This window comes from Atta cephalotes (genome assembly GCF_000143395.1).
Source record: "Atta cephalotes unplaced genomic scaffold scaffold00049, whole genome shotgun sequence".
Lineage (NCBI taxonomy): Eukaryota > Metazoa > Arthropoda > Insecta > Hymenoptera > Formicidae > Atta > Atta cephalotes.
Genome location: NW_012130113.1, coordinates 2,023,434 through 2,036,782, shown reverse-complemented (window position 1 = coordinate 2,036,782; position 13,349 = coordinate 2,023,434). Strand labels below are relative to the sequence as shown.

Genomic DNA, 13,349 nt, shown 5'->3' with positions numbered 1-13,349 from the left:
GCGTGCGTGNGCGTGTGCGTGCGNGTGCGTGCGTGTGTGTGTGTGTTGTGTATATATATATATATATATATATATATATATATATATATATATATATATATATATATATATATATATATATATGTCGCAGGCACAAACGAAATCGGCTCGTATTTGCCAGACTATCGAAAAGATCCAACTCGCGATTGGGGTTCTTACGGCTCCGTTTACGGTGGCTCTTATGGCTACGACACGAATTACGTGGGAAACTTTGATATACCGAAGTATCATCCAAAATCTCAGCCTAAACCTTACGATAACGATCAATTCTATGGCGAGTTTTATAATTACGGCGGCGCATTCGGATATGGTGACAATTATATACCGGCCAACCAGGATTCGCTTTACGGCGGAAACACAAGTACCGAGGAATGCTCCGTCCGAGCTGGTGCGGGATTCAGACTCAGTAGAGGAGTCGTACGAAAAACGTATCTGACGTCAAATCTGGATCAGTGCGAAAATCTGTGCATTAGCGAGAAGAGCTATGTCTGCATGAGTTTTAGCTACAGGTACATTTTAACACATAATAGAAAAATTACAATACGATTATTTTCAGTAATATGACAAAGGACCTCGCATTAATTACATAGAAAATTAGATACTGATCAAAAACCAGTTTGTTTTCACATAATATAGCTTACAATATTGTGAACAAAAAGATATCATAGATCAATCAATAATGGATTAATTCTTGAGCTACGATGTATCAAAGATGTTCTGTAAGTATAAATTTTATACACCAACTAAAAAATTATCCTATTGTTAAGCCTTGTATCGATAACATCTTTTATTCATCATTATGAACTACTTATATATGAAACTGACTTCACCGAAATCGAATTTTCCATATATAATAATTAATGTAGGGTCCTTTAGTATCAAATTCATATATAATACTAATTTAATTTTTTACATAATTTATAATTGGATAGATACAATGTAGCGCCCACGGATCCAACAGACAATTGTCTTCTTAGCGATGTTTCGTACAAAGATCTGAATTTTTATTTTGATCTCGAACCTGATCGTGATTATGATATTTACGCTATAATCGCCAATTCAAGAACATGCAGCACGAGGAGAGAACCAAGCTCGCATCCTCCAGATGGTATACGATTTGATTGAAGTAACTTTACTGTGAATTACTTTTAATTATACAAATGCAATTTAATCAAAATAATTTTTAATGTATTATTCCGTTTCCTAAACTACTCAGGGGATAAATAAAATTGTATTTCAACAAACAATGCAATTTATCGTCTCGAGCGTTATACTACTGCCCTCGATTGCATTACCATACGTTATGCGTTCCGCTTTGTGTTCCCGGTAACAACTAAAATCGACAACAATGAATTGCCTCTCTCTTTCTCTCTTTCCCAGTTTGATAAAATTCTCGAGAATCACAAGAACTTGTTTTTTTTATGAAATTTTTCTAGAATGTTTTTGGAGAGTCAGAAGTGGATTTGGAATGCCCACGGACGTCGTTAGAAAATCGCTAATAGTCAACGATCTAGGAGAGTGTCAGGCAGAATGTATGACAACGCACGATTTTATGTGTAGAAGTTTCACGTTCAAGTAAGTCTTTCATGTCGAAGTCAACAGTAGACTAAATTAAATGGATTGTTTTAGTAAAGTATTGGGTTGTCCGGAAAGTTCGTGCTGACTAATCTATATAATTTAATAAATGTATACTAAAATTTAAATTTTCTGCATTTCAATTTTCCTTCAACATCAGCATGAACTTTCCGGACAATCCAATATTACACAAGGTGTACAATTTTAAGATATCTTTTCGTGTTCTTTGTGAAAGATTTTGAAGATTTTTCTTAAAGAAGTCTTGAAGATATTTTAAAGCTGTCTTATACACACAATTTTATACATATTGCTCATTGGGTAATTAAAAAAAATATTGCGAAAATTGCAAAATGGTAGAGGACTTTTCGTCTCAGTTTTTTATTAGGAATAGCACATATGATTAATGGGCGTTATTTCAGTTACATCTTGTATATTGCGAAATGTTTCAGATATGAATTAGAACATGGACGATCGGATATTCTAACTAACTGTTACCTAAGTGATTGGCCATCGCAAGATATCAACCCTACCCACATGCCAGATATGGACGGAGCAGAAGTTTATGAAAGAGGCAGTTTCGGCAGAGGATGTGAACCTTATGCCGTACCGTTTTTCAATATGGAACGGTTCAATAATAAACAAACCCAAGGAGACGAAGGCAAGATACATCAATCTAATGCACATACATTATATTAACTATTTTATATTTGAATATAATTGTAATCAATTAAATTTTTCTATTAATAAATCTTTTCACAGTATGCTATTCTGGATACGACAAACCGTGCAAATTGACACCTTATGCTGTTCTTTTGGCAACGTATGTAAATTCGGAACAAGATTGTCGACAAAAGTGTTCAAAAATGAGAGAAACTGATTCCGTTCCTTGCTTGTCTTACAGTTACAAGTAAGAAATTCTTGGATGTTGTTTTGAATTTAACAAATTAATATAACAACATGCACGTTTCTAATAATAATAATTATAATATGTAATTTCTTATAAATTGAAATTTGTTTTCACTCGTGATTTAAATAAAATCAATAATAAAGCCATTTTTCTATTTTTTTTAAATAAAAATTTCAAAATAATATTATTTATCTTTAATTCTTATTAACACACATTAATTTCGTTTGATTTCCCCTTCGTTTGATTAGACTCACTACGCATGGCACAGAAGAAAACTGTTTACTCAGTGACGTACCTATAAGGGACTTGCGACCAGGTCTAGACTATACCTACGACAATGATCATGTTCTTTACACATGGAAAGATCTCGATCCTTACTGTGTGATGACCAGTTATTCGCCGGATGATGCTCACGGACTTGGTGGACCAAATCCGCCGAAACCAGTTCTTTCAGATCATTCGCGACCTGATTTTAATCTCGGAAGATATCCAAGTCTAAGACCCGATGATATTTATATCGATCCAAGACCTTTCTTTATGAAACCAGGCAGTCATAGTGTGAGACCGTTCGATCCTGATAAGCCTGATCCTGTCAGACCGTATCCTTCTGGTAGTTATGGATACGGTGATGACAAATTTGGATACGGAATTTATCTCGGTGGATTCGGATCTCTTTACCGTGAGTGGATTAGTTTGACAATTATGAATATTTTTTAATTATTCGTAAAATGTTGCGTAAAGTAATTAATTTATTTTAAATCAGCGGATGAATTCTCCACTTTCCGTTACTACACGGTAAACGGTTATCCATGTAAAAGAGGTACAAAGTGCGAAAAAAATAAACTCGCTGGATTTTGGGCTTGCGAGACTGAAGAAGGCGGATTCGACAGCTGGGACTATTGTTGCGCACCGACTCATCATTGCGGCTTTTCGCAAGGATATCATTATCCATGGTACCTATATTATTACAACCCGATATATCAACGTAATATACTTTTACTTTTCTTTTTACATCTCAAATTTCATAATTGATATTTATGTTAGACATGATAAAGAAAATATTCTTTTTTTTTTTATTTATAAGAATGATTTTATCCTGCGTTTAAGTACACAAGCTGAATCATTGATTTATAAGAGGCGTGACCTGTTACTTCTCATCTTACAGCTTTCTTCGATTCCTTTGTGCTTTGTAAATAGAAGCAGAGAATTAAAAATTAATAAATTGCAGGTGCTATGTGGGATTATCAGAAGATCAATGGCGACCTTGCAACGAAAAGTACTATCCCTATTTACCGAGTCCACGACCGTTCCGACCGATGGTCGGTGGCGAAGATCGCTACGATCGTCCCGATCGTCCGTATGATCCTAATTATTACGGCAGACATTGGCCGATCACGTACCTGCATCGAGAACCACCACCAAATTGCACAGACTCGCTCGCGTCCGCCGACAACAGTAGAAATCGTCGTTTGAACGAAACAACCTCGACTACGATCGAAACGCCGAGGAGCACTACCGCGAGAGTTATAAAGAATGATGAAAATAATACTATGGCCACAATTAGAACGCGCCGGCGACGATTACGAGTGCGCACGGCTAATGATATGCAGAATGATCGTAACGTGATTTTCTCGCAGAAAATCAGTTCCCGGATCATTGCGAATGATGCAACGCGGACTCGCGAAAATCAGACGAGCTGGGATCGCGCCGGAAAAATCGAGCGAATTACAAGACCGACAAATACTAAACCATCGCTTATTATGCAAACTGTTACATCGTTCGTGACAACGAACAACGTTGATGACGCACAATTCGAAGGTGTGAAAAATAGCAATGGAATGATTAAAGTGCCCCTGATCGCGCTAAATAGATCACTGCCAATGGTGGGAGCTTAACTATTCATAGTAAACGTAAAAACGTGGCTCTGCCATCAGAGAGGCGATAATCAGACAACTTGCACATCCAAAAATGTGATTTATGTCCTAATTTTGGACTTTGTTGTCTAGTTGAATAAGTCATGAGAGACAGTTCAGAATAAAAAAAAATAGCTAATCATACGATTATTTAAAGAATATGAAAGTTATATTTATAGTTAATTAACGATGGTTAGTTTTGTAAATATACAGATTCAAAATTTATAAATATAAAATTGATTTGCGTTAATGCATTTAAAATTGCTATCTGCATTTAAAATTGGAAATGTCGCTATTTAAACCAATATTATTTTGCAAAGCGCGTGACTGTGTTTAATTTTTGGCAAATAAAAATGATAAAGATATAATATGCTTCAACCATAAAATTGCCCAAATGACAATTTGTCTTATCGCGATATAATTAATATAATTACAACTTAATTATTTTATCTTAATAATTAGTTGTAAAAATGATTTAAAATAAAAATGATTTAAAATAAAGAATTATATTGAGATTGTTATATATTGGTTATTTACCCAATAACTAAAAATATTTTAAAATTGAAACGTTCCTAAAATCATTGCAATAGCAATAATACTAATAATTAAAAACACCGCCAATGTTCTAATTAGTATATCTGCGCCATCTGATGAGAGAATGGAAAAGATAATTTCAATGACGAATTACTACATAGGAGAGGTTCTATTTCGAGATTCCAAGCCTCTCACTTGCCCCTGATCAATAATTATATTAGTATTAGATATATCTACTTTAAAATAATTTTATGGAACATTAAAAATAATAGATATAATAACATTCTTCAAGTATTTTCTTTGATTTAGAATTTTTAGCAGCTTGAATAGTAGATTTAAAAATGTCTGGCCCATTTATTCCGAGCAATTTCATTCGTCGTTGAGTAATTCTGTCACGTGATAATGAAACTACGATATTATCAGAAAAACAGATTACTACATCAAGATAACAATGACGAAGCTGTTTCTTTTCTCATTTGTAAATGTATTGATTCGATGGCTGGCGCATTCTATGCATGCGCGTTTTGTACCAGTCGCACTTCGTTCGTGCCATAGATCGGTCATCTGTTCTGTCGCTAAGCAGTCTGGTCGGTCGAATACACGGTCGTGCAACATCATGTCACTCCGGAATGAGAATTACACTGTTGACATTGGAGGTAAATTAATAAACAAACGCCACACAGAACTGTCAATTTTGTATAATATTGTGTAATAAACTAATGTTTGCTTTATGTATCGTGGAAAATATATATATATATATATATATATATATAAAATTATCGGAAGGATAATTTCAAACATTATTACATAATAATGTGATTATATATTTTAATTACGATTTTTTTAATTATACTTAATTACATATTCAATTATAATTTTTTAAATTAATTTCTCGACAATAAAACCTCGTGCATAAAAAATTTTTTAGCTACATATGGTGGCCTTTCGTACCTCGGATTAATTTTCATCTTTTACAAGTATATAAAAATTATAAAATGATTCTTACGTATATTTTGATATCTTCAAATTTTAAAAAATTTATAATTGTTTATAAAAAATTGTATGTAAATGTTAAAATTAATTATAGTCGAAATAAAAAAATGCACTTTTTCATATAAAAATGCAAAATTCTGAAACAAAAATGTTTAGAGGAAAAATATATTTTCATATTTTAAAATTGACATTATAAACTATAAAAAAAAAATAGTTCAAGAATCCGAAAAATTTTGTTATCGAGTAATCCGAAAATGATTTTTTTATAGTGCATAAGTAGGTTTAAATTAAACGTTTACTACATTTACATTTTAAACAATGCATTTTATCATATTGCATTACAATTAATTAGAAAACAGTTACAATTAATTAGAAAAAACATTTTTGAATTTTTATTTACATATTTTTGAATTTTATATTTATTTTTTTAAATATTAAATTTATATTATTTAACATAAATCATTTCAATTTGTTTAATAGTTCAAAATGAAATTTTTGCAATGTAAACAAGAATTGATTAAAAATTAAAAAAATAAATTTTTTAATCACAAAAAAATTACATTCTACAATTTACACACAATGGATCTACATATGGTTTAGTCTTCATTCTGTTTGCGAAGAAAGTTTTTAGCTGTCCTCGAAAAAAGCTACACATACCGCTTTCTACATTCTAATGATTCTTTCTATCAATGCAGATAAATTTTTATCTTGGTTCAACTCTTTTTAATTCTAAGAATTAAAAAAAGAACACGTTGAATCAAGAAACCAAGCAAAAAAATTTTTTTCTTTGGAGCCAAAACGCAAAGCCATCAATACAAAAAAATTCAATGTGAGTAAAATTTTAGGAGCTGTAAAATGTTGATAAACATCGATGATTTTATGTTTTACTTATTCCGGAGCTAAAATTAGACACGCCTAATAGTTTAGACCATTAAGGCTCAGTTTCACTAATATAAGATGAACTTTAATCTTGGTTTTAACTTACTGTTTATCTTCTTTTAATTCTTAGAATTAACAAAAGATAAATAGTAAATTTGAACTAAAATTAAAGTTAATCATACATTGATCAAATTGTGCCAAAGAAAATCTTACGTGGCTAGTAAAAAATTTCAATTATCTTAAAATTTAGAAAGCAATACGTGACTTCGACAGCAGCAAAAATCTTCGAAGACGAACTACATTGAAAAATAATGTTGTATATATATTTTGCTAATGTGTATTGTAGATAAAGAATAAATAAATTTATTTATTCCTTATCTATAATACACAATAAATAAATTTATTTTATATTTTTTGATTTCTCCTAGATATTTATTTATCTATGCAGTTTAATCTTCATCAGCCATATTTTTTTTACCATCGAAATCTATTTTTGTAAGATCTCATTTTCTCGTAATATTATATGTATATTGAAGAACACTTTTTACAATTAATAACTAATCATATATCAATGATTAATTTAATATTATTAATAATATTTTAATTATTAATAATATTATTAATAATATTAAAAATAATAATCAAGAGGTTACTGAAAAATACTCCAAAATTATTTTTAAAAAATTTTTGGAAAATTATTAATCTACTTATCTTTAACTTTCATAATTTTAACTTTTAATTTTTTCTACAGATATGCGAATAAAATACAAAGATAAACATGAGATCTTTACGGAGGATGATTTAATTAGCAAGGAGCCTATGGGACAATTCAAAGCATGGTTTGAGGAGGCATGCAATACTCCAGAAATTTTAGAACCTAATGCGATGCTTCTCGCGACAGCGACAAGGCAACATTTTTTCTTTTTTTAATTTAAAAATTATCTCGTAATAAAATTGAATTTGATTTGAATAAAACTGATTTGAATTAAATTGTTTAAAAACACACGTTAGAGAAAACGTTTATATGAATATAATAGGTAGTGTTTTACAATCTATTAATTAACAAAAATATTAGTCACGTAAAAGAAAAATAAGAAAAAGATAAACAAGCTCATGGATCATAAAAAGATTGTGCAAATAATTATAAACACATTGTCATATCTTATAATGCAATTGTTTCAGAGATGGTGTACCATCCGTGCGCGTATTGTTACTAAAAGGCTTCGGTACAGAAGGTTTCAAGTTTTACACGAATTACGATAGCAGGAAAGGCCGCGAATTAGTGAGTTCAGATATTTAATTCAGATCTGTTAAAATATTTAATTGATATTTTTTTTATATCAAGAAAACAAACAAATTTCTATATTATTCGATTTATACAGGCTGAAAATCCACATGCTGCATTAACTTTCTACTGGGAATCCCTTAGACGAAGTGTACGGTATTCATTGTTTTTTTTTACATCATATTTTATCTCAAAGTAAAGTTTTCGCGGATTAAAATTATTTTTTGCAACAACATTTAATTAATTCTTTCATAATCATTTTATTGATTTACTACTAATTATTTTAGGTACGTATTGAAGGTATCGCCAAAAAAACCTCAGCGGAAGATTCAGATCATTATTTTCGAAGTCGGCCATATGAGAATCAAATCGGATCTATGGCCAGCAAGCAAAGTAGTGTGATTGCTAGTAGACAGACCCTTCTTATTAAAGAAAAGGAACTGCTCGCGAAATTTCCAAAAAATCAAGTTAAAAGACCTGCTTGTTGGTAGGTAACACCATAATTAAAAAATAATTAGTTCATCATTACTCAGTAAACACCAACTAACATAACATCAATGCCATAATTCCAAGTTCAACAATATAACTATTATGTACATATGTTATATTATATTTATATATTTACTATAAAATTATAACATTAATGTCTTTCTTTCACGTCATTATTAGTTGGTGTTTACTGCAATGGATAGTAAATTACTATTAACTAAAGAACGTGCGCGTGTAAGCATTAATTAGTTTTTCCAATTTCGAATATAAAGATTTCTTACACGAGAAAGATAAAACCAAAGAGAAATAAGTAATCACGTGCGACAGCATATTGCTTCGTTTCACAACACCAATACATTTGTTGCCGTATTGTTGACAAACTCGTAGATTAATAGTATTGTGCATCTGTGTGTCACGTGTATAATTTTCAAGTTTAAATCGTTTATTTAAATCATTTACTGTATCTTATTTCAGGGGCGGTTATCTCGTAGTGCCACACTCCGTAGAATTTTGGCAAGGTCAGAGCGATCGTCTTCATGATAGAATCCGTTTTAGACGCCCAAAAACGAATGAAAAAATAGATAATATTCTCGTGCTCGAAGGAAAGGATGGATGGGTATACGAGAGACTTTCGCCATAAAAAAAGTCACAACATTTATTGATAATAAACGACAAAGAGAGCTAACGACTTTCGTATACAAGAAGAAAAAGAAATTCCAGCAAATTTTGTTGCAAAAGTATCTATTGTCATTGCTGATTATCACATTTCGAGCCAATACTTCATAGTATTATGAAGACAATAAATGTTATACACTAGATGTATGATATTCTTGATGTGGTTTCCTTGTAAATTTCAAAATTTCTCTGTTTACTCCTGAAATGTATACAATTTATATCGTTGAACTAACACAGATAAAATATATTTACAATTAATCATTAATCACCATGTTGACTTTTCCACACCGACTCGACGTCAAAGCATCCGTCTTTTAAAATAAGATTCTCAAATTGTCTCATTCCACCTCCCACGCCAAAATAATAGATTTTTCCAGCGACAAATCTAATAAAAATTTATCCGTTTGGAAATTTAAAATTTAATGATAAAAATAAGACATTAGTAATCCAATGTACTCACACGACGCCATCGGTTTTTAGCTTTCTCTTAAAAATTTCATATAACTTTTTATGATTGTCAGGATTGTAAATCGTTTCGCTTGTAAAAATATAATCGTACTTTTTATTTTCGTCGAGTAACGTCGCGAGAGAAGCCCAATCTCCGGCATAAAATTCGCATCTCGTCAGAACAATCGTATGATCAAAATTCAATATTACGTTCGGTATAGTCACGGATTTTAACACTTCGGCATTCTACAAAAAATTATTTCGTTAATCACAGCCCACTTTTCAGCGTGACAATTATAAATCATACGAACGTAATCTTGGAAATGGACGGTGGAATTTTTACGAAGAGACAGAAGGCCAATCACTCCAACGCCACATCCTAAATCCATAACAAGTTTGTCTTTCAACTCGATTTCCTTTTCCAATATGTATTGGCCCAAATCGAATGTACATTCCCAAATTTTTAAACCACCTTAATTGCACAATTAATTTTTAAAGCACATATTAACGAAACTTCAAGGAAATTCGAATAAAATTTAAATTAGCAAATTTAAGAAAAAAAAAATTTTTTAATAAATTTTCATTTGCAAAATCACCTTCATATTTTGCTGGAATGAGATCGGAATGTTTCGACTCAGCCTCAATAATATTCTGGCAATTTTGATCAGTTAAATCCTGCGTTACTTTATCGGTACGGATTAATTTTAAATTACAACCAGATAACACTTCAGTCTCTGTATAATAATAAGCCTCACATTTCGCTTCGATTTGTTCAGGAGTTATTTCAAGTTTGGAAGCAGAAATCCATTCTAATTTATCCTTTTGTTCGCTATCTACTAAAATTATTTGGATAAATAATTTCTTTGCGCGTACATGCTTCGTAAGAATTGAAAGATGTGAATTGAATATTCGCGGGAAAACAATTTTTTAACACTCTAACCTCATATTATGACAGACGTGTTTCAAGATTTATTAAAACGATATGAGGTGTTTTTTCGTTATCCAGAAGCAATTAAGGCTTATCTTCGTTTTCAGGAATCAGAAGACAAAAATAGCCATAGTGTGGTTGTTTCTAGTTGCATAACGAAAAAACGCCAATGATTAGTCATACCTTCATCAATATCGGCTGCATCTTCTGCAAATCGAAATTTGAACATTGTTCGGTAAGTTTGGTTTAAAAAACTAAAAAGTCACACATCTAGGATAAATTAAAGTATCAAATAAGGTATATATCATTACAGAGGAGTGGACAAATCCATATCTTAGATAGAACTCATTTATTGAGTCACATGCACAAACGTACATATACGTTGAACTACATAGCTACTGATATTTCCGGCAGATAACACACCCACAATTTTTAATTTTTGTGATTAATTGTTTAGTACTATTCCATGCTATGTTTACAGAATATATTGTGTAACAATTATTGGAACATAAAATCGAGGATTATGCCGATTGGATATATTATACTCACTAGAAATATTAGTGCTTATATTACAGTTCAAGGTGTACGTAGACGACATAGATGCGCCAGTAAATATTTTTCATCTAACAGATACGTCCTCTCTCAATCTCTTTCTGCACCAAACAACATTTCTACAATGGTATATCTACAATGGTAAGTCAGAAAACTATTACATCACTTCTCGAACTTGAACTTGTTTGGAAAATCACGACATCTGGTATATAGTTGTGCAATTTCTGCATTCGTATTCCAAGAACAATATATAATACTTGGAGTTTAAAAAATTAAAGATCTTATAATGCAATATACGAGCAAGTTGAATTGATGCAAAATAGATCCACTAAACAATTAAATTTTAAATCACAATTTGAATTATTTTTATGTAACTACAATAACTGCTACTGAAGACTTGTTTATTTTTTATTTTAAAATTTTATTTTGTTGTAACTATATATATTTACAATATAATACATTTAAAGGGATTCTAAAGTGAAGCTCGAACCTCGATGAAATCGTTGTTTTACCGATAAAATGTGATACATCGACATATCTTTATATACTATAATACTACATCAATATTGCACGTATACATACATACAAATTTTCTAACTAATCTTTCATATTAAGTATCTAAACCTAATTCTAAGTTCTCAACATTGATTGTTCATATAATCTCTAATCCAAAATTGTTTTATACGTACAAAGTATAAAATTCGTATATAAAGCAAACATTTCCATTTGATGACACAAGTTGACACATAAACATCGTTCTATTCTTCTTGACATTAAAAGAATGACAAAGATACGACACTTGTATCGATTTGTGTCAAAGCAAAGTGTTCAATGGAAAGCATCTATTATTACGAGTCGACATTAAAAGTTGGTAACAAAACAGCAATTTTTCATTTTTTTTTCGTTTTTTGGCATAAAATCCGGTTTAGACTACATTATCAATTATACTTTAATTATGACGAAGAATTTTTTAATCTATAAAGACAAAAAATACGTGCTTGAAAAAAATTCATAAAACAGATTCGCTTTAAGATCCCCTTAAAGCCAATATATTTAGTCAATTCATTTCTACAAAAAAAAGGAATAATTGCGTTTATCCATTTTCTTATAATACAGTATTGTGAAAAAATTCTGTAGTAAAGCTTATCGTTGCCCCATGATCAGACAATTTTTCGAATAAAGACATTAATTACATCGGTATTATTTTTTTCATTATCAATTTAATCGTTCCTGATAACAGCGATTCTCACAATAATTTTTTGTCATTCATAAGGAATTAAAAAAGGATTTAAAAAACATGCAAAAGAATTTTATTGTTCATTTGTTTTACATTATAGAGCGGTCACTCATTATTATTCATTTTTATACTACAAAAAAAATATCTTCGTTCACTAATTTTTACTACTTTGATAATATCAACATTGTTCACAACTATGATCGCGATTTTATCATGATTATTTAAAGTTAATTTCTACTTCGTTTTTCTTTATTTTTTTCTATAGTAATCAGATGCTGCATTAGCTATCGCCTATTTTTGATAGAATCATCTGCGTATTTAATGCATTCGTGGAGCTCGAGATAAATTCTGTAGCATATCACGATTTTAACGAGTTTATTAATATTTTATATTCTTATCGATTTAGCAGAATTCGTTCTTTCAACAGAAACTCGATACACAGCATATCGTGAGCCGTAAGAATTACGCCGATGACAAACGATTGCAGGAAACAATTAGCTGACAGCTATGACGAGTAAACAAAGGTCATTCGACGTCTTTCGTGAATAAAGTGTTATCTCTAGATCGCGCTCATAAACACGATGTGCTTCTTCGTTATATGTGATGTTATTATTCCAAGCAGAAACAAAACAAAAATGCATGCCGAACGACGATGTTAGGTAACTCCAGTATATACGCCGCACCTATCAAAAACTTAATTTATTAAATATTATTTACTATGTTTAAAGTAAACGAACTATATCAATAAAAACTTTGTTTACTATCCGAAATATTTATACTTCGTATTAAAAAATGAACTTTTTTTAAACCCTTGCATTTTTGCCGTATATCCCATAGGGGTGAGATATATGGCTACTCATAGGGGAAAGAGGTATGTATGGCTCATAAAAAAATTT

At 30.8% G+C, this 13,349-nt stretch overlaps 3 protein-coding genes across 3 annotated transcripts in view; 2 read left to right on the top strand and 1 right to left on the bottom strand.

Moving 5' to 3' along the window:
- LOC105622904 overlaps positions 1–4,416 on the top strand; it is a 15,481-nt gene extending 11,065 nt beyond the window's left edge. The window contains exons 8-15 of the mRNA XM_012204313.1: positions 131–548; positions 972–1,147; positions 1,476–1,614; positions 2,064–2,272; positions 2,374–2,521; positions 2,770–3,200; positions 3,285–3,474; positions 3,750–4,416. Coding sequence (XP_012059703.1) covers positions 131–548; positions 972–1,147; positions 1,476–1,614; positions 2,064–2,272; positions 2,374–2,521; positions 2,770–3,200; positions 3,285–3,474; positions 3,750–4,416 — 2,378 coding nt within the window. The remainder of the gene's footprint in view (positions 1–130; positions 549–971; positions 1,148–1,475; positions 1,615–2,063; positions 2,273–2,373; positions 2,522–2,769; positions 3,201–3,284; positions 3,475–3,749) is intronic.
- Positions 4,417–5,479: 1,063 nt separating this feature from the next.
- LOC105622868 (pyridoxine-5'-phosphate oxidase) lies at positions 5,480–9,254 on the top strand. The gene is made up of 6 exons (XM_012204278.1): positions 5,480–5,624; positions 7,592–7,748; positions 8,023–8,122; positions 8,223–8,276; positions 8,413–8,612; positions 9,089–9,254. Exons 1-6 carry the CDS (start codon positions 5,480–5,482, stop codon positions 9,252–9,254), a joined length of 822 nt encoding a protein of 273 aa, XP_012059668.1.
- A 166-nt stretch (positions 9,255–9,420) lies between these two features.
- LOC105622903 (histidine protein methyltransferase 1 homolog) lies at positions 9,421–10,893 on the bottom strand. Its single transcript, XM_012204312.1, has 6 exons — positions 10,848–10,893; positions 10,333–10,572; positions 10,048–10,208; positions 9,750–9,982; positions 9,559–9,674; positions 9,421–9,488 (listed from the first exon to the last, which is right to left on the bottom strand). The coding sequence occupies exons 1-6, from the start codon at positions 10,891–10,893 to the stop codon at positions 9,421–9,423; spliced, it is 864 nt and encodes a 287-aa protein (XP_012059702.1).
- Between the last annotated feature and the right edge of the window lie 2,456 nt (positions 10,894–13,349).